The sequence below is a fragment of the Papaver somniferum genome, chromosome 3 (assembly GCF_003573695.1).
Source record: "Papaver somniferum cultivar HN1 chromosome 3, ASM357369v1, whole genome shotgun sequence".
Classification (NCBI taxonomy): Eukaryota; Viridiplantae; Streptophyta; class Magnoliopsida; order Ranunculales; family Papaveraceae; genus Papaver; species Papaver somniferum.
The window spans coordinates 2,491,962-2,518,402 of record NC_039360.1 but is presented as its reverse complement, the minus strand read 5'-3'; the positions used below and the strand labels follow the sequence as shown (position 1 = coordinate 2,518,402).

General features: G+C 37.1%; 2 protein-coding genes, 1 long non-coding RNA gene and 1 pseudogene across 3 annotated transcripts; 2 read left to right on the top strand and 2 right to left on the bottom strand.

Moving 5' to 3' along the window:
- The first annotated feature begins 1,544 nt into the window (after nt 1-1,544).
- LOC113355137 (laccase-11-like) lies at nt 1,545-4,124 on the top strand. Its single transcript, XM_026597921.1, has 6 exons — nt 1,545-1,718; nt 1,817-1,968; nt 2,124-2,368; nt 2,475-2,603; nt 2,719-3,648; nt 3,746-4,124. Exons 1-6 carry the CDS (start codon nt 1,617-1,619, stop codon nt 3,874-3,876), a joined length of 1,689 nt encoding a protein of 562 aa, XP_026453706.1. The 5' UTR covers nt 1,545-1,616; the 3' UTR covers nt 3,877-4,124.
- A 5,443-nt stretch (nt 4,125-9,567) lies between these two features.
- On the top strand, nt 9,568-16,402 carry LOC113358912 (annotated as a pseudogene).
- Nucleotides 16,403-21,094: 4,692 nt separating this feature from the next.
- LOC113360854 lies at nt 21,095-23,538 on the bottom strand. Its single transcript, XR_003364831.1, has 8 exons — nt 23,102-23,538; nt 22,845-22,973; nt 22,680-22,747; nt 22,485-22,557; nt 22,298-22,397; nt 21,925-21,997; nt 21,357-21,560; nt 21,095-21,230 (listed from the first exon to the last, which is right to left on the bottom strand). It is a non-coding gene; the product is annotated as an uncharacterized LOC113360854 (long non-coding RNA).
- A 724-nt stretch (nt 23,539-24,262) lies between these two features.
- Nucleotides 24,263-24,721, bottom strand: LOC113360853 (luminal-binding protein 4-like). The gene is made up of 2 exons (XM_026604297.1): nt 24,635-24,721; nt 24,263-24,526 (listed from the first exon to the last, which is right to left on the bottom strand). The coding sequence occupies exons 1-2, from the start codon at nt 24,673-24,675 to the stop codon at nt 24,316-24,318; spliced, it is 252 nt and encodes an 83-aa protein (XP_026460082.1). The 5' UTR covers nt 24,676-24,721; the 3' UTR covers nt 24,263-24,315.
- Between the last annotated feature and the right edge of the window lie 1,720 nt (nt 24,722-26,441).

Genomic DNA, 26,441 nt, shown 5'->3' with positions numbered 1-26,441 from the left:
GCAAAGAAAATAGTTAGTGGGAACGGTTCTCGGAATGCATGGAAAGCGTTGGGGACCAGGTGCAAGTACCTCAACGAGGTTGGATGGCCGCAAAGTGCTCTACCAGATGATGAAGCTGCACCATATATACTTGACGAAAGTCTACCTTATTGGTGGCTGGAATCGGCTCAGGCCCTTACCAACTCAATTTAGAAATGATGGTTAAACTACGCTAATAAGAAATCATTTGTAATGCCTTAAATTATTTATCTGTTTATCGTTTACATTATATTACGATTTATTTGGATAATTATGAAATTAGGTTCTTAATTTTAACTTTAATGGAAGTTTTAGTCATTGTACTTATTTCTTGGGAAAATTAGGGTTGGGATCCCCTGTCCCCATTCTCCCTGTCCCTCCTTGGGAAAATGGAAGGAAAAGACAAAATAAATCCCACAGTTTTTTGATGATCAAAACATTAAAAATAAAATGAAAAATCTACGAATTTCTTATGCATCTTCTTATCAATGAGTCCCAATAAATCATTTGATTGTTAGAAATAAAAGTGAAATACAATTTCTGTATGATTAAATGTCGTCCCCCCTCATTCTTTGCTTCAGAAATGAAAAATCATCGTCAATTTACTGATCACATTTACTGTGTGCAATTTTTATTAATATACATCATTGTAAACTTTCACCAAATTAGGGATAGAAGATATTTGGAAGAGGGTTTCTTTTTCGATCCGATTACAATCAATCAGTGATTCAACAAATACACAAAGTGATTTGTTTACTTTTCTTAAACAAAATTAGAGAAAATAAGTTCATGTTAACATCTCAAACAGTTAAACTGCATGCCCAACTTCTATAAAAATTAAACGACCAGTCAAAAACATGTTATAGAAGTTAAGAGTGAGAAGAGGATTGGGTGATTGAAATGAGTATACAAAAAAAGACAAAAAATCCGGAAGACGATTATGAATTGTAACGGACTAGGGTAACGTCAGTCCACCTACCACAAATGAATCAATAGTAATTTTTCATCCCATACTTCCCTGTATATACAAAATGATAACTAATAAACTAATCAAAAAAGAAGTGGCATTCATACAAAAGGCGGTCGATGAAAGCTTAGAAGTAACTCAATATATATATTCTCTCCTAATTCTTACTTTTCACTACACATCTCATTCCCAACATAAACAAAGACAGCAAATTGTCACCAAAAATGGAGAACTAATAGCAATTCCTTTGCAGTAAAGCACAGTTGATTCATTCATGTCTACAGACAGCAGATCAGTTGGCATAACATACCTCTCATTTTCTTTATTGTATCCCCTGATAATAACATTTATATTGGTCCTTGGCTAGCTCTTGTATCTCGTCCTTTACGTTAATACATTTCTCTTCAGTTGTCTACATTTCTCTCTACCCAAGTAATCTACTAACTTGACGTTCATTTTTTCTCTTAACAAATAAACTTGATATTCCACTCTATTTCTACCTAATATAAATACTATGCTCATATCCAGAAACACACAAACAATATAAATACTTCTTCTCTCTTTATCAACTAAACTAAATTAGCTAGTTCTGAAGAAGAAGATCCAAATATTCGAGTTCAGCCAGAAAAAGATGGCTAAACAAGGAAAAACTGTGCCATTCTTCCTGGCCTTGAGCATTATGATCATGTTTAGTCTTACTTCCGAAGCTGCGGTGAAGAAGTATCAGTTCGATGTATGAGAGACTACCATGCAGATGCAGTACCACTATCTTGAATTTCTTATATTGGTTGATTTTTATCATAATGATGATCTTCTTTAATTTCCTTTCAGGTTCAAGTGAAGAATATCAGCAGATTGTGCCATGCAAAACCTATTGTGACGGTAAATGGAATGTTTCCCGGACCTACGATTTATGCTAGAGAAGGAGATACAGTTCTTATAAACGTTACCAACCACGCTCAGTACAATATGTCCATTCATTGGTACGTGCAACACACGAATTTACAGCTCAAAATTCATCAAATAATCCTTCATCCATTTCATTCAAATAGAAGGAATTTTTTTTCTTCTCAATTTTGAAAAATACTAGCCCATACGACTTGTTATTTGGATTAATCATCGCATCATGTATTTGCAGGCACGGATTAAAGCAGTTTCGCAACGGTTGGGCAGATGGACCAGCATACATAACACAATGTCCAATTCAAACCGGGAATAGCTACACCTATGCATTCAACGTAACAGGCCAAAGAGGAACACTTTGGTGGCACGCACATATTTTATGGTTGAGAGCAACTGTATATGGTGCAATTGTCCTCATGCCCAAACAAGGAACTCCATTTCCGTTCCCCCAACCTAGCCAGGAAGTCAATCTCGTCTTAGGTCAGTAATCATTTACATATTTAATTAACGGTCTAGTGATTATAAATTTTTTACGATGAATGTTTCTTTACTATTTATTTCAATCTCTCACTTGTATATGGAACAGGAGAATGGTGGAACACCGACGTTGAAGAGTTGGTGAATCAAGGGAACAAGTTGGGTTTACCGCCGAATATGTCTGATGCACATACCATCAATGGGAAACCAGGGCCTCTCTTCCCTTGTTCAGAGAAGCGTAAGAACATGCATGCATGGAGCACTTCACGGCTTCTAATTCATCATCGATAAAACAACCAGACATATATTCCATTTGATTTTTCATTAATTTACTTTTCCTTTGTTTGGTTTAGATACGTTCGTAACGGAGGTTGAACAAGGAAAAAGCTACTTATTGCGAATAGTCAATGCTGCACTCAACGACGAACTTTTCTTTGCCTTAGCTGGTCATAATTTCACAGTGGTGGAGATTGATGCAGTCTATGTAAAGCCCTTCACAACTCAAGCTATTTTAATTGCACCAGGACAGACCACAAACGTTCTTGTTCAAGCAGATCGAGTCCCAGGAAGATATTTCATGGCTGCCAGACCATTCCAAGACGTTCCAATTCCAGTTGACAACAAAACAGCCACAGCAATATTTCAATACAAAGGAATACCCAACACTGTGCTTCCAACCATGCCTCAACTACCCGCATCAAATGATTCAAGTTTCGCTTTGAGATATAACGCAAAACTTAAGAGTCTAAATTCCCCACAATTTCCAGCAAATGTCCCCTTAGCTGTGGATCGCCATCTTTTCTACACGATCGGTTTGGGAATAAATCCATGCCCTACTTGCTTAAATGGAACCAGACTTACCGCTTCCTTGAACAACATTACATTTGTGACGCCTAAGATTGGGCTTCTTCAAGCTCACTATTTCAACACCAAGGGTGTCTTTAAAACCGATTTTCCTGACCGACCTGCTACACCTTTTAATTATACTGGTGCACCCCTTACAGCCAACCTCAGAACCTCTTTAACTCCTATCCCTAGGCTAAGTAAGATTGCTTACAACTCGACCGTTGAATTAGTTCTACAAGACACCAATCTTTTAAGTGTAGAGTCGCACCCATTCCATCTTCATGGATACAATTTCTTCGTTGTTGGAACTGGGGTTGGAAATTTCGATCCGGCTAAGGACCCAGCTAAGTACAATTTGGTTGATCCACCTGAGAGAAATACAGTCGGAGTTCCTACTGGTGGCTGGACTGCCATAAGATTCAGAGCTGATAATCCGGGTAATAAAACTTTGAACCTTATAATTTCCAAGTGTATTTCTTACGTATATTTGCCACAAATTTAATATCTAAAGGTGTTTTTTCCTTGACAACATAGGGGTTTGGTTCATGCACTGTCATTTGGAACTTCACACCGGCTGGGGGTTGAAGGTTGCATTCGTAGTCGAAGATGGAAAAGGTCCAAATGAGTCCGTTTTGCCACCACCAAAAGATCTTCCTCCTTGCTAGAGCGCGATACACGTAAACATTTGGATTACAAGGAATGCTGTGTGTTTATTGAAAGAGTAAAAATCAACCAGATGAATTACCGAGCAAAATTTGCTGGAAGTTATTTGTTTTCGAAGATTGAAATTTGTATCTGTTTATTGAGATTGTCTTGGGTTCAATTTAGAGGCTCATGCATAATCAAATCAACCAATATCAAGTATTAAATACCAAATTAACCAAAGCTAAAAATGCTTTGGATTCTCCTTTTATTTAGTGATATCCTCTCATACATTATTAATCTAAATACTTGTACTTGAAAAGTACAACTAACAAAATGAAGAACCTATAAATACCGGTTACTGGTTGAAGCGAACAACCGGAATGGATCCACTGCCAAAAGTCGCAATCCTGAAAGTAAAAGTAAAGTTTTATTGAGAATTTTATGAAAGTAACTGTTCAAACTTCATAGCATTTGAATTCAGGGAGGTGGTCTCAATTCCTGGATTTGTTGACTGTGTCTACCCGACTGCCTCCAGAGAGTTACAACTTGACAACGGGCTACGTGATGTGATATCTGTTAACCCATCATCAGGTACGTGTGTTACTTGACACACGATACCCTGTTAGTCATGCAACTTGTATTTTAGGGAATCAGTAAAAGTTAGGAAAGATTCTTACCTTGCAGTTCAAGGATGATCATGTATATATACTTTGTAACTCTTATGAAAGCCTGTACACGAAATAATAAAAGTTTTACCTTCTGTTAAAGCTATCCTGTCTAGTTCTTCTTTGTCTTCGGTTAACATAAACCCTAACTAGCTCTAACTTGGTATCATCTTGGTTTAGATCCTCCAAAACCATGTCTACCGAATCTTCTACAATTTCTTCTACAATCTCTTCTACCATCTCTGCACTCATTGATTCTACCTCTTCTTCACAGTCTTCAACCATGGCTCATGTACAATTTTATCAACCCCATCATATCATCACTGTTAAATTAGATGAAACCAATTATTATTTGTGGCGTACTCAGTTTTTGCCATATCTTCGGGGTTATGATTTAGATGGTCACATCACCGGTACATTTCCTTGCCCTACGTCTACTCTTGACGATGAATCCCCAAATCTGGCCTTTGCTTCATGGAAAAAACAGGATAAAATCCTGGTAAGTTGGATGTTTTCGACTCTTACTCCCTCTGTTTTCCGTCATGTTCATCGTCTTACCACAGCCAATGAAATCTGGACCTCTCTCGAATCTCTGTATGCTTCTAAGTTCGATGCTCAAATTCATCATCTTCACTGCGAGTTGCGTACACTTAAGAAAGGATCTCAAACCATGCGAGCATATATCGATCATGCTCGAGACTTAGTTGATAGTCTCGCTGCTGCCAACACCACAGTTACAGATAAGGAGTTTCGTCACTGCCTTCTTGCTGGTTTAGACAATTCTTATGATGCTATTGTTACATCTCTCACCACAACCATGATCTCTCTTACATTCGAAGATTTTCTCACGTTTCTACTTACGTTTGAGTTACGGATTGAACAACAGACAAAATCGTTGAACACGCAACCTGTTGCTAATCTGGATGCACCATCTCGACAGCCTCCATCACGATTTTCTCCACCGGCTGTCTCTTCAGCACAATCTACTTCCACTTTCGCCCCGTCTCGCTTCTCTGGGAATAACAGACCACAACCTCAACGTGGGCCTGCTCGTTCCGAACTATCTTGTCAACTTTGTGGGCGTAAGAATCATAAGGCCCAGGATTGTTGGAACCGCCATGACAGAAGCTTCCTCCCACCCAAGCGTCAACCACCATCGTATGCACCATGGGCTTATGCTGCTTATGGACCCGGCCTTCTATCATCACCCTCATGGACACCTGACAACGGTGATACAGATCACATCACCAATGATCTTTCTCGCATTCAATTTCCAACTGAGTATACTGGTCCTGATCAAATACAGATGGGTAAAGGTTCTTCTATACCAATTTCTATTGTTGGTTCCTCTATTTTAGGAACTCCCAATCGTAAGTTGCAGCTTCACAATGTTCTCTTTGCACCAAAAATCTCTCACAGTCTCTTATTTGTTTCTCATCTTACGACTGATAATAATGTCTTATTTGAATTTCATCCAACTTTTTGTCTTGTGAAGGATCGATATACCGGGAAGGTTCTTCTTCGCGGCAGTAGGAAAGGTGGTCTTTATCAACTCGATGATTCGTCTCAATCTCCTAAAGCTTGCATAGGAAAACGTGCTAGTTTGCAAGCCTGGCATGCTAGAATGGGACATCCAATGATGCACACAGTTCGCAAAGTTATTTCACAGTTTTCTCTTCCAGTTTCAAACCAAACTATTAGTTTTTGTTCTTTCGGTCATGAGCATAGGAGTCATAAGTTACCGTTTAAGTCCAGTACAACTATTTATTTGAATCCATTAGATTTAATTGTATCGGATGTGTGAGGACCCTCTCATATTTTATCTAATGAAGGTTACAAATATTATGTCATATTTATTGATGTGTATAGTCGTTTTACTTGAATGTTTCCTATGTCTCAGAAATCTGATGTCTTTTCTATATTCTTTTTGTTTCAAAAGCATGTTGAAAATCTTTTTAATCGAAAGATAAAAATATTTCAATATGACAATGCTGCTGAGTATCGCAAACTCACTCCGCATCTCCAGAACCTTGGGATTTTTCATCGTTTTTCATGCCCACATACTTCTGAGCAAAATGGTTTGGTTGAACGTCGCCATCGTCATATTCGTGAAACTGGTCTTACAATCCTAAATATGGATTTTGTGCCGTCTTCGTATTGGTATGATTCGTTTTAGACTCTTGTTATTTAATGAATCGTGTCCCTTCGACTTCTGTTAATAATTCCTCTCCATATAAAGCTCTTTTTGGTCTCCCACCGGATTACACTTCTTCGTGCATTTGGTTGTCTGTGTTATCCTCACTTACGTCCGTATATGTCTGACAAAATGGAGCCTCTTTCTTCTCCTTGTGTTTTTATTGGCTATAGTCCATCTCACAAAGGTTATAAGTGTCTTCATATTCCTACGGGTCGAATATACGTCAGCCGTCATGTTGTTTTTGATGAGACTACCTTTCCTTTTGCACCCGCGACATTACCTTCATCGGCGTCGACTACTCACATGTAACAAGAAATTCTACCTCATCTGTTTCATTACCTTTGGTCCCTTCTACTAGTTCCACTGTCCATCCGGTACTTACAGATCAAACAAGAAATTCTACAACTTCAGCTGTGATTAGTCAGCCTACACCTGTCCATCCGCTGTCTCCTCCGTATCCAACAAGGGTAAAAACTTCACCTGTGGTTAGTCAGCATAGACCTGCCCAGCCACTGTCTCCTCGGTATCCTCCAAGGCAAGCATCTTCTCAGTCTCCATCAAGGCAAACATCTTCTATTCAGCAATTGTCTTCTCTGTCTCCAACAAGAGAATTTTCTTCCACTCAGCAATTGACGTCACCAAGACTATCACCAGTTCCCGTTGAAAATGTTGCTACTGTCTCAGATGACATAACATTGGCACCTGCTTCCCATATGGGTTCGTTTTCAACCAATAATCAGTATCCACCACCATCGTCTATGTCTTCTTTTAACGTATCAGGGTCCACACTTCCGACAGCAAACTCCATTGTTCAAGTTTCCGTTGTACAACCAAATACTTCGACACATCCGATGGTGACTAGAGCTAAGGATGGCATTTTTAAACCCAACTCCAAATATGCACTGGTATGTGATTCACTTTATGAACCTATATGTATTTCACAAGCTCATAAAGATCCAGATTGGCGTATATCATCCGATGATGAAATTAATGCATTATTTCGGAATGGTACATGGTCGCTAGTACCATATGATCCTTCTTTACTGGATGTAAATGGGTGTTTCGTATCAAACGAAATCCTGATGGTACAATTGCACGTCATAAATCTCGCTTGGTTGCAAAAGGCTACAATCAACAAGAGGGGATTGATTACTCTGAAACGTTTAGTCCGGTAGTTAAACCATGCACTATACGAATTATTCTTACATTGGCTTTATCTTCCAATTGGCCGATTCATCAAATGGATGTGCAGAATGCCTTTTTACATGGAGAACTTCAGGAAGAGGTGTACATGAAACAGCCTCCGTGTTATGTGGATTCTCGTTTTCCTACACATGTTTGCAAATTACATCGTTTTCTCTATGGACTTAAACAGGCTCCTCGTGCGTGGTATCACAGGCTTAGTACCTTTTTACTACAAATTGGGTTTATTACTTCAAAGCGTGACTCATCATTGTTTATTTACAATGGAACTTATGGTGCTATTTATTTGTTGGTCTACGTGGATGACATTGTCTTTACTGTCTCAAGTACCACAAGTATTGCCTCTGTTCTCACTCGTTTACAACAAGAATTTGCAATTAAAGATCTTGGTTCCTTGTCTTATTTTCTTGGCATTGAGGCGACTCGTACTTCTTCGGGTTTATTTCTTTCTCAACAACGTTATGCTCATGGTCTTCTTATTCGAGCAAAAATGGATGGAGTTAAACCAATTATCACTCCACTGAGTACTTCTGGTGATATTTCTTCTGACCGTAGCACTTTATTAACTGATGCTACTGAATATCGTAGTATTGTTGGAGCATTGCAATATTTAACGTTTACTCGTCCAGACCTTGCATATGCTGTTAATAAAGTTTGTCAATTTATGCATGCTCCTACCAAGTTTCAGTGGGGTTTAGTTAAGCTTATTCTCTGTTATCTCAAGAGTACAAGTACTTTTGATATACTTCTTCGACCATCACCGTCTTTACAATTATATTTCAGTGCGTATACTGATTCTGATTGGGCCGGTTCTCTTGAAGATCGTCGTTCTACTAGTGGATATTGTGTTTATTTAGGAGGAAATATTATCTCCCGGAGTGCTTGTAAACAGAAAACAGTGTCTCGTTCTAGTACTGAAGCGGAATATCGAGGACTTGCTATTGCTACTGCTGAAATTATGTGGATTCAGTCGCTTCTTTCTGAGCTTCATATATCTACACGTTCTCCTCCTATTTTATGGTGTGATAATCTTGGTGCAACTTATCTCACAGTTAATCCTATATTTCATGCACGGACAATGCATATAGAAATTGACTATCATTTTGTTCGTGATCTGGTTTCTTCTAAACTTCTTGATGTTCGTTTAATCTCAAATAACGATCAAATTGCGGATATATTCACAAAAGAACTATTTACAGATCGGTTTTCTCTTTTACGATTCAAGCTAACGGTTCAGGAGAACCCGTTACGCTTGCAGGAGGGTGTTAACCCATCTTCAGTTAACATAAACCCTAACTAGTTCTAACTATATCCATCAAGAATGTTAAGTATGTTGCTGACTCCTAGTCTGGTTTCTATCATTTTTTTTGTTTTGTGCGTTATATCTGCATGTATTGAATTTTGGGTTTCCCACTTTTCGTTTGGGTCTGCAGCTGGACGGATGCTAAACATATTTTAGACAGGAGATGTTAGGAAACGATTCTATCTTTAGTTAAGTATATTTTACGCTTTCTATTTTATATTCTTTATAAATATATACTAGTTTGTCCAAAGGTCAATGATTCAATATATTAATTTAGATGGTTGATCTCCAAAGTTTTGAGTATCGATATTCAATGGCCGCAGAAGAAGAATTTATGCTATACAATAGCATGACAAAACAAAAAGAGAAGTTCACCCCTAAAATTCCCAGGAAAGTCAGCATGTATGTCTGTGGTGTTACAGCTTACGCTCTAAGCCACATTGGTCATGCTCGTGCCTACGTTACTTTTGATGTCCTTTACAGGTATCTAAGACATTTGGGATATTAAGTTACCTACGTTCGCAACTTCACCGATGTTGATGACAAGGTGAGATGAGAGCATTGCTGATTTTTTTTTTAATTCTTTTTTTCCTAAGTAAGTAGTCTTCATAAATATAGGATCAAGAAGAAGATAATTATTATTTTGATAATCTTATCAATTCTGGTTACACATCACATGAATATATGGAGCCCAATATTATGATGAAGCAAAGATCCTATATACTAGGAACCAATATATTATCCTTAAATAAGGATATATATTAACACCCCCCCTCAAGTTGGTGCATAGATATCACACATGCCCAACTTGTCCAGAAAACTCAAGTATTTTTTGCATGACACTCCATGTGTGAGAATATATGCAAGTTGTTCTTCAGACCAAACCGGTGGCAACTCAATAATGTTGTTGTCCAACTTCTCTTTGATGAAGAACCTGTCAACCTCCACATGTTTAGTACGATCATGTTGAACAGGATTATGAGCAATATCACACGCAACTTTGTTATCACAATACAGAGTAATAGGATCCTTGAGAGGAACCCCCAAATCCTTAAGGAGAAGCCTCAACCACAAAGTTTCACAAATGCCATCTGCCATACCTCTGAATTCAGCTTCTGCACTTGATCATGTAACAATATTTTGTTTCTTACTTCTCCAAGTAACTAAGTTACCTCTCACAAAGGTAAAGTAGCCTGTAGTAGAACGTCCGCCATCTATTTCTCCTGCATAGTCAGAATCTGTATATGCCACAACCTTTCTATAATCTTCATTTTTAGAGAATAAAATTCCTTTTCCAGGAGCAGACTTCAAATACCTCAAAATACGTAAAACTGCATCCATGTGTTGTTCACCTGGATTGTGTATGAATTAACTAACAACACTGAGTGCATAAACAAGATCTAGCCTTGTGTGAGATAGATACATCAATCTCCCCACAAGTCTTTGATATCTCCTTTTATCAGCAGGAACTTGATCAGGTTCAATACACAGATTTACCTTTCCTTCTAAAGGTGTATGGATTGGCTGACATGCCCACTTCTTTTAGAAGATCAAGAACATATTTCCTTTGTGATAAGACAATTCCTTCACTAGATCGAGAAACTTCAATCCCAAGGAAGTATTTCAATGAACCAAGATATTTCATTTGAAATTCTTTTGATAAGTATCTTTGCAAAGATTTCCTCTCCTCTGGATCATTTCCTGTCACCACCATATCATCTACATATATGATAAGAGAAGTAATTTTATCCTTCCTTTTCTTTATGAACAAAGTATGATCAGAATTACTCTGACGATATCCAAAGTTCCTCATAGATTTGGTGAATTTTCCAAACCAGGCCCTTGGAGATTGTTTTAGTCCATACAATGACTTGTTTAGCTTACATACCTTCTTACCATGAGATCCTGGAACTGAAATACCAGGTGGGAGCTCCATGTAAACTTCTTCAGTTAATTCACCATGAAAGAAGGCATTCTTTACATCAAATTGTTGCAAAGGCCAATCCAAGTTTGCAGCAAGAGATAACAATACTCGTACTGTGTTGATTTTCGCTACTGGAGCAAAAGTTTTTGAATAGTCGATACCATAAGTTTGGATGTAACCTTTAGAAACTAATCTTGCTTTATAACGTTCAATTTCACCATTTGCCTTGTATTTAATGGTGAAAATCCAACGACACCCCACAATCTTTCTTCCTTCTGGACAATCAACATAATCCCAAGTATCATTCTGAAAAAGGGACCTCATTTATTCTTCTATAGCTGCTCTCCATTTTGGATCAGCTAATGCTTCCTGCACATTGTTAGGAATAAAAACAGTAGATAGTTGATTCACGAATGCCTTATTAGCTTTAGACAAACGATGGTGAGAGACATAATGACTCATAGGGTACTTAACCTTACTAGAGATTTCAGGTTCATATCTGGGTTTAGGAATACCTTTGTTTACACGTTGTGGAAGTTGTCTCCTAGATTCTTCAAGAACATATGTAGCAGACGATTGGTTTGGTGTTTCATCTTCTTGAGGTAACGTAGACTCTGGAATCTCTTCTATCATAACCTCATCTTGAATCTCTATATCACGATCTAATACTGTACTTTCTGTTTCTTCTCATGAAGAACTTTCTTCAACAGATTCTCTTACCATATCATCAGAGTTGACAATAACAGATACATCAATTTCCGATATATCTTCATCATAGTTAAGAGTCTGAATTTCCTTATGGTACTCCCCCTGAAGTTCAGACTCACATGAAAAATACATAGTATCTTCAAGAAATACAACATCTAAAGTAACAAACATTCTTTTGATTGGAGGATGATAGAAACGGTATCCCTTTTTAGTTGTTGCATATCCCACAAATACACACTTCAGAGCTCTAGGAGCCAACTTATCACGTTGGTTCTTGTGCATATGAACATAAGCTACACAACCAAACACATGAGGCGGCAGATTAGGAACAGTTGGAGCCACAACTGCTTCAACAAGAGCTTGATGGGGTGTTTGAAACACAATGGTACTGGATGGCACTCGATTGATAAGATATGTTGCAGAATTAAGTGCCTCTCCCCAATACATCAGTGGCATATGTGCTTCTATCAATGAAGCACGGACCACTTCCAGTAAGTGACGATTCTTTCTCTCTGCTACTCTATTCTGCTGAGGGCGTATTAGAGCAAGTAGTTTGATGAATAATCCCGTGTCCCTCAAAATAATGTTGAAGGTCAGAATCCATATATTCACCACCATTATCACTACGAAGTACTTGAATCTGTTTGTTGTACTGAGTGTTAATCATCTTATGGAACTTTTGAAACAAGGCGGTAACTTCACTTTTGTTTTTCATGAGACACACCCACGTCATTCTAGTGCAATCATCAATAAAAGTAACAAACCATATTGAACCACCCAGGGTAGCAGTTTTAGATGGCCCCCAAACATCAGAGTGTATGATCATAAAAGGAACTATACTCTTATTGAATGATAAAGGAAAAGAAGCACGATGGCTTTTTGCAAGTTCACATACTTCACAATGAAAACTAGAAATATCAAGTTTTGCAAACAAATTAGGAAATAATTTTTTTAAATAACCAAACGACGCATGTCCCAATCGTCGATGCCATAACAAAATTTGAGATTTTGTCTCTCCCCCTCAGTACCATCAGCAATAAGAGTTTGACGCAGCTTATCCGAACTACTTGACACCAAATCCAGATAATACAGCTTCCCACGCTTAACACCATAACCAATCGTTTACTTCGTTATGATGTCCTTAAAAACACAACAGTCGGGCCAAAATATCACTACACAATGTAAAGTATTAGTTGTTTGGGAAACTGATAGGAGATTACAGTCAATGTAGGAACTACTAAGACAGAATCTAAGTTTAAAGTTTCAGTGAGAGATATTGACCCTTCACCAGTAATTGGAGCTTGTGAGCCATTTGCAGTAGAGACTATTTTTTGTAAGGATGGTTTAAGGGGAGAGATTTGTTTAGAATCACATGTCATATGGTCTGTGGCACCGGAATCAACTATCCATGAATTATTCGAAACAAGTGAAGAAACATTTAAAAACTTACCATCGTTACCTGTCCTTGCTACTGATGCAGATATTACCATGGAATCCTTTACTTTCTTTGTTGAAGCCATTGGAGCACCAGAATTTTTCTTTGTATCCTTCTTCCTCTCCAGATGTTGATCCCACCAATCTGGATATCCAACCAACTCGAAACAAATATCAATTGTATGTCCAGATTGATTACAGTGTGTACACTTAAGTGATGACTTTTCCACCTCAGTCTTTGAGTATCTCTGAAAAGACCCTTTTTGATTGTACCGGTTTCGAGTTTCCATAGCAGCAGGTTCAACTTCTTCCGATTCTTTTGCCATCGTTGTACGTCGAATAGATTCACGACGAACGAGTGCATAACATGATTCCAATTGAGGAATAGGATCCTTTCTCAAGATTTCACCACGGATCTGTTCAAAACTTTCATCTAATCCAGCAAGGAATATATGCACCCTTAGGCGCTGAATTGATTTTCGATAGGCTTCAATATCATTAGAATTCTCCATAACCACCTTGTCACGATGATCCAACTCTCCAAACATTTCAGTTAGTTCTCCATAATATATCGAGAGTGCTCTGCCATTTTGTTTTGCCGAAAACGCTAGTCGATTTAGAGTATATACCTGCATCTCATCATCTCCATCATAAAAGGCTTTAGATAATGCATCCCAAATCTCTCTAGAAGTAGGTAACCGAATATATCTCTTCATGATTTCAGGTGACATAGACATCAACAACCATCTCTTGACTTTTTGATTATCTGTGTGCCGCTTCTCATATCTTGGATTTTCCTCGGTAGGTTTTCTTGTCCTTCCCATAATAAAGGAGGTTTTTTTTCAGCAATATGCATCTCCATGATTTGTGACCACAAATCATAGTTTGTTTCATCAAGAACAATCCCAGGCTTGAATACTGCACCTTCAGATTGAACGATAATAAGAGCAAATTTGTTTTCCATCTGCCCTTTTTGTTTTGATTTATTTTGGTATAATTCTGAATCACTACCCATGATTCAAGAACCCTAGCTCATAGATACCATCTTCATAAATATAGGATCAAGAAGAAGATAATTCTTATTATGATAATCTTATCAATTCTGGTTACACAACACATGAATATATAGAGCCCAATATTATGATAAAGCAAAGATCATATATACTAGGAAACAATATATTATCCTTAAATAAGGATATATATTAACAAGTAGTACTTGTTTGTATTTGTAATGAATTCTATTGTTCGTCTAACATGCATGGTGATCCACAGATAATTGTTCAAGCTGAGGCTTCGAATGAGCAACCATTGGATTTGAGTCGCCGCTTCTGCCAAGAATATCTAAAAGACATTGGATTGGATTTGTGGATGATCAAATTGTGGACATGATAGCTGAGGTGCATGCTCTTACTTCTCTTGGGCTTCATTACTCATCAAAATTTGTGTGCATGCGAAGATCTTGAGGTTGTAATTCTAATATTTTATCTGGTTTCTACTGGCAGATTATAAAAAACGGCTGCGCCTATGTTTTTGACGGAGACGTCTACTTCTCCATCCACAAATCCCCCAATTATGGCCGGCTGTCTGGACATAATCTGGATGATAATCTTACTGGTGGAAGTGGGAGAGTTCAAGATGATTTAACTCTAAAAAAGCAAATTCCAGCAGACTTCGCATTATGGAAGGTGAGACTCGTACAATTAACATCATGCATGCTGTGTGGTTGTTTTCTTTTGGGTTGCTGCTTATCATCATCTTTGGATGTTTGCAGGCTGCGAAGCACGACGGGGAGATTAAATGGGGAAGTCCTTGGGGATATGGCAGACCTGGATGGCACGTAGAGTGCAGTGCTATGAGTGACCACTATCTGACTTCTTCCTTTGATACTCATGGCGGGGGAATGGATTTGATATTCCCACATCATGAAAATGAACTCGCTCTGAATGGTGTTGTCCACCCCTCTGCGTGTGAAATTAAATACTAGGTGCATAATGGATATGTCAAGATAAACGACGAGAAAATGTCCAAATCTCTTGGAAATTTTCTCACAATTCGTGAGGTCACGAAGCAGTATCATCCATTAGCATTGAGATATTTCATTATGAGCACGCACTATCGTTCAGCTATTAATTACTCAACTAAACAGCTTGAAGTTGCTTCTGGATCTGTTCGCTATTTGTATCAGGTATATAGGTCTTCTCAAGGGTATTGCGCTTCCTGTCCAATTGCTATGATACGTCGCTAAGACTGTAGAGGCCTAACGAACTGGTGCATTCTTACTAGCTGTGTGCACATTCTGCTTTCTGTGTATCTGACATTAACATTCCTAATACAAAACTCTGATCGTGTCTTCTGTTAGACTTTGCATGATTGTGCCAAGGCTGTCTTTACGTTTCGGGAAAATATTTCCGAGGCACAAAGTGGCGAAAGTGTTCAAGTTATCGTCTGAAGCTCAAGAATGCATCCGTAAGTTGAGGAAAGATTTCTACACTAAAATGTCAGATGATCTTCATACTCGATTTCTTAGATACTACTCTTCATGATACATTGAAGCTCATAAACAGTTCTCTGAATGTGGTTAATAAGAAGGTACCCCATTTCTGCTGAGTTTCTTGCATCAATATAACCTCGTGTTTTTTATGACCGATTCTTATGATCTGAGTGTTGTGCATATCCAGGACAAGCGAACACAGAAGTCCCTGTTCGTGTCCCTTGCTGAACTGGAGAAAGAAGTTACAAGTTTTCTTGATATTCTTGGGCTGATGGCACCCTTAACCTATTCAGAGGTAAATATAAAGGCCTTCTGCAATCATCTCATTTCATTCAGAAGGTTAGCATTTTAAGAGGGAAATTTGAGATAATTAACCTAACTTTTTTTGGTTTGTCGTGTTAACTAAACGTACAGGTTCTAGAGCATTTCAATGACAAAGCTCTCATCAGAGCAGGGTTGGAACTGGGATATGTAATTTCATTGATAAAAGAGATGACTCAGGCACGGAAAGATGGGAACTACGAGAGATCTGACCAGATCAGGGACGACTTGAAAGCTAAAGGCATTGCTCTTTTGGATGTTGGGAACCAGACTACATGGAGACCTATGATGAAAATTTAGTATTTAAAGTACATTGCTATGTTATTTCTTGAGTTTCTGGTGATTGATAGAAGAGAGGATTTGCGCAATGCAGACACTCCTAAACATATAGATTCTAATATTTTACTGAAATACCTCTTTATATAAAATACCTAGTGAGTCGCCATTGCTTACAAACTAGTGACGGTTTAATCAAATCTCTTATCTTATGCAATTTTGTGAGTCGCCATATTGCATATAAACCAGTGTCGCTATAAATATCTAGAGCTGATCATGATGCATTTAGAGCTAGAAAGTTAGGATTGCAGAGAAATCAAAATGTGTGTACTCGTATGTGCAACCCATACAAAACATAACTTAGATAATTGTCATGTAGAAATAGTATGATTCTTCAAGTAAAGAAAGACAATTTCATGAAAGTTAAACCCCAACATGAACACATTTCTAAACACATTAAAAAAAAAAAAAAAAAAAACTCGGTCGAAATTGAGATGGTTGGTTAATTCTACATTTGTATGCACCACCAAGTTTCTTGAATCTGAATGTATAGACTTTTGTGGTTGCAATTCTCATTCCAAGTTCCTTCAATTTATCAAAGAGCACAAGAAATTGCAAAAAGCATAAAAAACTTTGTTGAAATTGGCTAGCTGAAATTTACCGATATGGCTTCTCGAGTGAAAGAATCATATGCATATTTATTTATTTTTTGCTGGCTGTGAATGGAATGCCTGGGGTTGTTTTCTCTAGAGAACATAGTCACTCAGCTGCTTCACTAAAGAGCTGCAGAGTGTAAAAGCAGTGTAACAAACAAAACACGCCCTGAACCGAACCACAAAATGAGAAGCCCTAGAAAGAACCATATACCTGCGAGTAAAAGCCTGATGGAAAAAAGATAAGAGCGGTGGCGGCGAGTTTACAGGAAAAACATGAGAGAGCAATGAAAAGGAAAAAGAAGAAGAAAAAGAGATGGGGATTTTGTATTATCATCTTCGGTACGTGCGGAATCGGAAATTGGTAAGCAACATATTTGTTTTGATTTTTACATTTTGATTTCATCGTACTTGCTTTTTTCTTTATGTAGTCCTTTGATGCTTACTGGATTATTTATTTAATTTGACTGTAGTAACAGAACCAATACTTCAACTGTCAGTTGCTGAGTTGTCTTTCTTTCATTGGTTGAATTGTTCTGTATGCGTTGTCATCTCCCTATTTGTCCTGTGTATGTTAGCAGGAATGACATCCTGTCTGTGTAGGATAGCAATCATCTTCAGATATAATCCCTGAGTTTGTGAGAAGTATTCAATGTGTAATAGAGAGAGAAACTCTTCTTTAATTCTTAGTCTCTGCAACTGTTTTCTGTAATTCAACTTTCAATGATGAACATTCATTTCAATTGATTCCTTCTGTGTTACTATGGTATCCGATTGAGAGATATTCTCACATCTCTCAGGTTTTTCGATTCCTTTCTTGCTTCCGCTTCGTTTTTCAGATCTATTTTTTTCCTTAATCTTTCAATCAAGCTTTGTTTCTTTCTTCTTCAATGGAAAACCCTATGAGTGTTTCAATTACATCTATTTATTTACCTCAACTTAATAGTTTTGTTCATCTCAAACTTACAGAAGACAATTTTATTACTTGGAAAAACCTAATGTCACCTGTTATTCGCAAATACAAGATTCAGCGCTTTCTTGATGGTTCTTATCCATGTCCACCTCAATTCACAAATCCACGAAATCAAGCCAACAATGTTGATAATCAGCTTTACACTGACTGTGTGGATGAAGATGCTTCAATTATGATGTGGATTCATTCTACAATCTCTGATAAAGTAATTGCTTATTTTTCAAATTGCTCTACATCTTTTCAACTATGGTCTAGCATCACAGCAAGGTTTGCAAGATCTTCCACTACTCACTCTATTCAATTGCGCACTAAGCTTTTAGCTATCAAACAAGGTGATAAATCTATTCCTGCTCTTATCAATGAGATTAAATCCTTATCTGATCAACTTGCTGCAACTGGAGAAATTATATCTGATCAAGAACTCGTTGTTGTCACTCTTGCTTCTTTAAATTCGGATTATATTCCTTTTGCTACTTCTATGCGTCACAGATATCCTCCAATTACTTCCCTTGAGCTGCACAATAATCTACTTAGTGAGGAAGCTGTTGTTAGTGATAGAAATGCTTATCTTATTACTGAATCATCAAATAAGGCATTTGCTGCTAATATGTACTCTTTTCGACCCCATGGTAGAGGCACTGGTGGTAGATTTAACACCTTTACTCCCAATTTCTCAAGAGGCTTTGATAGATCTGGTAGAGGTTTTACTCCTGGTAGAGATTCTTTTTTTCCTGGTTCTCCTTTCACCTCATCTGCACCTCCTCCTAGACCACCCCCTCCACCACCTACATTTGCATCATCATCAGCTTCAGATACTGCATCTACTTCAAATCCCATCTTTTGTCAAATCTGCCACAGGCAAGGACATACTTCTCTTGGATGTCACAACAGACTTAACTTTGCTTATCACAGTGCTCATACACCTCAACGCCTCACTGCTATGCTAGCATCAACAAATATTTTGGGAACAAATCCTTGGTATGCAGATACAGGTGCCAACAATCATATAACTTCTGACCCTGCTGAACTTCAAGACATTACCACTTATGAAGGCCTTGAAGGTATGGCAATTACTCATTCTGCTAATAGTGAAGGTATGGCAATTACTCATTCTGGTTTTACTTTAAAGTCATCCCCAGATCATAAATTTCATCTCAACAATGTGCTTATTGTTCCCAAATCCTCTCACAACTTACTATCTGTTCATAAGTTTACTTCTGATAATCAATGTTCCGTAACATTTGATTCAAATGGTTTTTATGTGAAGGATTTATTCAATGGGAAGATACTTTTACAAGGGCCTCATCATAATGGTCTGTATCCACTTCATTTTCTCCATGATTCAACACACAAAGCTCTATCAGGTGTTTCAACAACTATTTCAGCTGATACTTGGCATAAAAGGCTTGTTCATCCATCTTTTCAAATAATGCAACATATCTGCAGTTCTTTATCTTCTTCAGTCATGAAAACACCTATATTTTGTAATGATTGCAACTTAGGTAGAAGTCACAAACTGCCATTTTCAATGTCTACTCATTGTAGTTCTACTCCTTTAGAAATTATACATCTTGATCTTTGGGGTCCATGTCCTGTAACTTCTGTCAAAGGCTACAAATATTATGTCAATATAATTGATGACTTCTCCAAATATTTGTTGGATCTTTCCTTTATTTGACAAAGTTGATTTCAGAAAGATTTTCTACCATTTTAAATCTCAAATTGAAGAGCAACTTCAATGCTATATTAAAAAAATCAGAATAGATGGTGGTGGTGAGTTTATTAATAATGAATTAGCATATTTTCTTTCTACTCAAGGCATTCTACATGTTATTACCTGTCCTCATAAAAACTGAACAAAATGGTGTAGCTGAATCCAAACACAGACATTTACTGGATGTTGGCAGAACTCTACTTATTCAATCTGGTATTTCTTCTTATTTTTGGGTTGAAGCCTTCACTACAGCTAATTATACTTTTAACAGACTCCCTGACAGATATTTGAAGTTCAAGTCTCCATATGAAGTTGTTTTTCACATGACACCAGATTATAGTTTTCTAAGATCATTTGGATGCTTGTGTTTTCCATGGCTTAGACCATATGATCCTAATAAATTGGCACCCAGAAGTATTTCTTGTATTTTTCTTGGATATGCTGATAATCACAAAGGGTATAGATGCTTGGACATCTCTACAGGTAAAGTCTACATCTCAAGACATGTTGTCTTTCAAGAATCTGTGTGTCCTCTTAGACAATCAGTTTCTCATGCTCCTCACATTATATCTACTTCTGAGACATTGTCTACACCTACTTCAACTTCTATTTCTCCATCAGTTGTTTCTCCTACATCCACTCCTGCTAACACATCAGTTGAGTCTTCAGCCACTGTATCAGCTACATCTGCTGCTTCATCAATTGAGTCTTCAGTTAAGCCTTCTACTGCATCACTATCCACTTCACCAACATCATCAATTCAGAATAATCATACAATGGTCACAAGGGGTAAAGCTGGCATCTTTAAAAAGAAGAAATACTCCACCAAATACATACTCTTTGACAAACTTTTAAAGTCTCAGCATCCCTCATTGCCAACTTGTGTATTCAAGATTTAAAAAGTCTTGTATGGAGACCACCCTTATATGGAGAACATAATGCTTTTCAAACTACAGGCACTTGGTCATTAGTACCTCCACACCCCTCCCAGAATATTGTAGGCTGCAAGTGGGTGTTCAGAGCACTAGTGGAAAACAGAAGTTCCGCGACCGTCAGAACAAGTCATATATACGTATTATACGACTACTTCCAACCGTCTCTGTTGGGGTCTCTGATAAAGCGTCGCTGTCTTGTACGACCTTAAGCCGTGGGTCTCAAAATAACGACGTATTTTAATGGTAACGAGGTACAGACCCTTAACCGTGGGTCTCAGATTTAAATTATAATATAAAAAAAATATAGATTCAGATTTGCTGAAATGGCTGAATGGCTAAATCTGAAAAATCTGACTGCATCAAAGTCAAGTCAGGTCAAATTGAACTCAAGTCAAAGTCAAATCAAATGGAAGTCAAAGTCACAGCAAAGTCAAGTCGAAGTCAAACTGAAATTCAAATTTAACTCAAATTTAAACTCCAATTGAGAATTCAACTTCCATTCTTTCATTCATTGGGTTTAAATTACACATAAGAATGAAATTCTTAGTTCAGAACAACACATGTCCAAGCTAGCTATCTGTAGCAAAGCAAAATAAGTTATGATTCAGAAAACAACAAATAAAAGAAAGAAAGGGATATAAATATTTACATAGCCAAATAGATCAGATAGGATGACTGAGATCTAGCAGTAAGAAAGTCATACATTTCTTGAAATTCAGCATCATTGAATCTGGTATCGGGACCTGGAATAATGAGTACAACCTTGTTCTCATCTACCACAAACTGCTTCAGCTGATGGCTGAGCACACCATAAGCAATTTTGCGGTCATAGGCAGCAACAACCTTCTAAATATCTTCAGCTACTTCTTTGAGTTTGAGAATAAATTGTAATAAATGTGTAGCTTTTCTGCATCACAGGGAAGTACCAAGGTTTAATACTCGCACATCAGACGAAATAAAAAAAAACAAATTAAATTAAATTGGACCAAATGCCTAACCTTTCTGTAAGCATTTAATACACCTAATCACAAGACATTTGATGCAATAAATCCCTATCAAGTTTCAGTCAACCCCAAGTAAAGGCTAATGGTCTTCATGCACAAATGACAAATAGTTACCAGAGATACCCACTCAAGTAGTTTGTTAGACATGAATACACTAGTAAAGTATCTTACAAGGCACAAATATTATGAAAAAATTCTTAAAAATAGTGCAATAAGGAGTAATTAACATCTTAAGAACAAAAACTAAAGGAGTTAAAACTTTGCTACCTTTTCTGCGAACCCCGTCTCTGTCAAGCAAAACACATCCTTGAGCACAACGGAGGATTCCAGCAGGACTTATCTGCAAGATTTGAGATGAAACTTATCTCTATGGTGAACTGGGAATGGAAAAATGGTTGCAGAGTACTGCATGATATAAGCAAATCCCCAAATCAAAAATCATTTTACATAAATTGGAATCCACAAAACTAAACCTAATAACATGTTACTCCATCTAAATACCAAAACTAAACCTAGATTTGTATGGACCAGATGATGGTTTTGGAGCCTATGAAGATAAAAATCTTCCATTAAAACCAAATCCAAATAAGCATCAGATATAAATATATGAATACACAAGAAAGGGACTATTGATTCTTACAAAGGCACCACCAAGCTTGCCAAGCATGCAATGCTTAAGCGCATTGATCCTCTTCAAATGCTTCTTCAACCCTCTTGCCTGTTACCACAGCCCTAAGACACTAATGAAAGTTACAGTCAACAAACTAGTGAATATTTATTTGTATGAAATAAGTCCACTAAAAATGAGTTTCCACCAAACAACTGACCTTCTCTACCATTGAGACTACCATGCCTCTCACAATGGTATAATCCCCAAAGTAACCAGGACATGAACAGAACCTACATATTAGCACGCAAAAATTCAGATCTTTCAAGTTTATGGATAGGTAACATTCATGAATAATAGAAGATGCAATCATGAACAACTTAGTCTCAGTGAAGCACGCAGTTAAGGAAATAACCTTGCAACCCTTGGCACCACTTTCCATGGAGAATCTCAGTACGTCATAACATTCCATAAGCACAGAAACTTCATCAGTGATGCACAATGAGCATTACGTATCCACAAATTAGACCCCTTCAAAAATAATATAATAATTGAAGACATATGCACGATAAAATGTTACCTCTAAGTTATCACCAAGATTATCTTCCATAGGATTAGTTGCTATCGATGCTGCATAACAGAGATTTATGGCCTCGTGCAAATCATGGGTTGCCTGCCAGAATTTGTAAAAGTCACTGCAAGTGTTGATCTGCGATATTTTGTAAATATAACCAATGTCAGGTAATCATAGTGTAATCAACAAACAATGGATTTGCGATCTTGATTGGTAAAACTTCAACTCATTTAAAACATTTTTTCAAGGAAAACTGAACTCACAATTGGATCAGGAGCATTCACTTGCTCGCACTGCTGGTTCAGGCCAACAACTACTGTGAAAGTTGCATGATCATGGAAGTATTGCGTCTCTAGATACAACAGAACAAAATTACATGTATAGAAGATCTGTGTTGTATGAGGCGCCAAGCGAAGCGCCTCACGCCTGGTTAAACTCTCTTCTCCCTGGTTCTACATCAACTACGTTATCCCAACCTATAATATTAGTATATATCACAGAACAAAGAGAACGAATCATTATTATCATCGTCGTGGTGACCACCTTCATTTTCTTCATCATCAATTCTCCAAAACCAGAACCATTTGTTCCTCCATTTTCATCATCATCACTTCTCCAAAACCAGAATCATTTATTCCTCTACATCTAAGACAAGGATTTGTTGGTAAACAAGACATATATTAGGAAAGCTAGGACATAATATGAATGAAATTTTCTATAAAAGTAATAATAAAACCAATTACTGATGAATCTTAGGAAATAAAATCTATAAAAGTAATAAAACCAATTACTGACGAATATTAGGAAACAAAAATCAATCACGTTAATCTGAATCACTTTTTATGTTCGTGATTCACGTTAGTAATAAATCTCTTTGACAGTTTGATTAGGAAATAAAAATTAATCACATTTATAGCCATCAAGTTAATTTCTTAAATAATAATTTTTCTACCATATTTATTATTATACAATGTTAGCAGTAACTGATAGCATAATTCTGAAAATGGAAACGAATTCCTATCAAGTTGCACGTAATTAGAGCAATTATGCTAAATCAACTAATGAATTATTAGCATAGTGTGGCCTCTAAGCAGAATTATACAACAGACCATAGAACAAAAACAGATATTGAAAACTATGTGAGAATTATACCTCAAAAACTTCATTATCAATAGTCAAGATACTGACATCTAATGTACCACCACCAAGATCAAAAACAAGGATGTTCTTTTCTCCGTTTTTTTTGTACAAACCATAAGCCATAGCTGCTGCGGCTGGCTCGTTGATGATTCTTGCTACATTTAATCCAGCAATCACATCGGCATCCTTGGTAGTAAGCATCATTAAAGTATGTTGTAGAACAAAGAACACGACAACGATTCAGCTACATTTAAAAAATCCACATAAAAAAATTCAAATTCTTCCAAATCCACATAATAAATTGTGGAATCAAACATGAATTAATTTGATTTGGTTCTTAATCATTCCAGGAGCAGTAATGACAGCATTCTAAGAATGCTTCAGCGGTTTCCTTCATCTTGGTCAGAATCATAACACTAATTTCCTCAGGACTGAAAACCTTAGTCTCCCCATCCTTAAGTTTAACCTCAACATATGGCTTTCCTTCCTTGTTGACAATCTTGTATGGTAAGAGTTTCATATCTCTATGTACCTCTTTATCATCAAACCTACACAAAACCAAAATCACTCATAAATCACAAACCCAGAAAAATCTCCACTACCAATTACACAAAAAATCTTAATCTAATCCAAATCTAAGTATTTTTTTGACTTACCTTCTTCTGATAAGTCTCTTGATATCAAAGACAGTTCTCATTACAATTCCATCAAATCAACGAACACCAAATCAAAGTAAAAAAAAAATCAAAGTAAAAAAAAACAAACAGAACTGATAAGCAATGCGACCAACTTCTGCTTCATCACCACTACCACACCATCATCATCAGGAATCATTATAAGAACCAGTTGAAGTAAACCACAACCCTATTCATAAAAATAACACTACAATCGAAACTATTACCAGGAAAATCAAGAGATTGAAAATTCACCCTAACCCTAATATTAAAAATTAAATTTCTGAAATTGAAGATGTAACAAGATTGAGTCATAGATAATTACCCCAATGAATCATAAGAAGTATTTCATCATTGAAAACACAGATTACCGATGACATCGGTTATTAGCTTGAGGGTATTGATTTTTGTTTCACCTTCTGGATCTGGATCGAGATGAAGAAATCGATTCTTTGAAGAAGAAGAAGAAGAAGAAGAAGGTGATGGATGTCGATGGAGAGCAAATGTTTTTAAACTTAGATTGGAAAAAAAAACAAAACAAGAAAAAGATGGAGATGGAGATGAGTTCGATGTGAGCTAGTGAATAGGTAAGAAAGAATAAAGATACTGGGATAAAAGATAAAGACGAGTACATTGATAAAAACAAAGAAGTTCTCATCCAGCCGTTCTTTTCAATAGGCAAATCGTGACCATATAAAATGTGGGGCCCAAAATCCATTATCAGATCTGCATCGAAAGCTGAGGGTCGGTGAATCAGTAGTTTTATGATGGCAAAATGATAAATATAATTTTCAATTCAGAGACGGCTAATTATCCTCTCAGAAGTTTTACGGTTTTTTATTAAATCAGAGACCGCTTTTACGGGTCTGCGGCCTAACTACCGTTACTTGGGGGTCTCTGATGTGGGTCGGTAAACACTCATTTTCCACTAGTGGAGTCAAGCAAAATCCTGATGGTTCTTTAGACAAATGCAAATAAAGACTTGTTGCAAAAGGGTTTCATCAGCAAGAGGGCATTGACTTTACTGAAACCTTCAGTCCTGTAGCAAAACCAACCGCTATAAGAGTCATTCTTGCTCTTGCAGTCAACTATAATTAGCACATTGCTCAACTGGATGTGAGCAATGCTTTCTTGCATGGAGACCTGTCAGAAGAGGTTTATATGCAACATCCTCCTGGCTTTATTGATCCTGAACATCCCACATATGTGTGTAAGCTACATAAATCTCTTTATGGCCTGAAGCAGGCTCCTAGAGCATGGTACGACAAGCTTCAACAAGTTCTTCTTTCTTATAACTTTCAGTCATCCTCTGCAGATTCTTCATTATTTGTTCAGAAGTCTAGCTCCAGAATCACCATCATTCTTGTATATGTTGATGACATCCTAATTACAGGTAACTCCAAATCTTACTGTCAAGAACTCATTGCTGCTCTGCAAACACATTTTCCTATCAAAGATTTAGGTTCTTTACATTATTTTTGGGGTCTTGAGGTCAAGAGGAATGATTCAAGTCTTTTCTTATCCCAAACTAAGTATGCTCTTGACATTCTTGACAAATATGATATGACTGGTGCTAAACCATGTTCTTCACCCATTGCTCCAAATTGCAAACTCATTGCTAATTCAGGCACTCCTCTTGATGATCCTACACCTTATATATCTCTTTTTGGTGCTCTCCAATATCTTACATGGACAAGACCTGAAATTAGTTTTGCAGTAAATCAAATCTGTCAACATATGCAAACTCCAACAGTTGATCATTTTATTACTGCAAAGAGGATTCTGAGAT

What these genes read in the sequence shown, in the direction of transcription:
- LOC113355137 (XM_026597921.1), top strand. Translation starts at nt 1,617, where the DNA reads ATGGCTAAACAAGGAAAAACTGTGCCATTCTTCCTGGCCTTGAGCATT. An exon ending in CTTCCCTTGTTCAGAGAAGC is followed by an intron (nt 2,604 to 2,718) that starts GTAAGAACATGC and finishes TGTTTGGTTTAG; the next exon opens with ATACGTTCGTAACGGAGGTT. An exon ending in ATTCAGAGCTGATAATCCGG is followed by an intron (nt 3,649 to 3,745) that starts GTAATAAAACTT and finishes TTGACAACATAG; the next exon opens with GGGTTTGGTTCATGCACTGT.
- LOC113360853 (XM_026604297.1), bottom strand. Translation starts at nt 24,675, where the DNA reads ATGAGAACTGTCTTTGATATCAAGAGACTTATCAGAAGAAG. An exon ending in AAGAGACTTATCAGAAGAAG is followed by an intron (nt 24,527 to 24,634) that starts GTAAGTCAAAAA and finishes GGTTTTGTGTAG; the next exon opens with GTTTGATGATAAAGAGGTAC.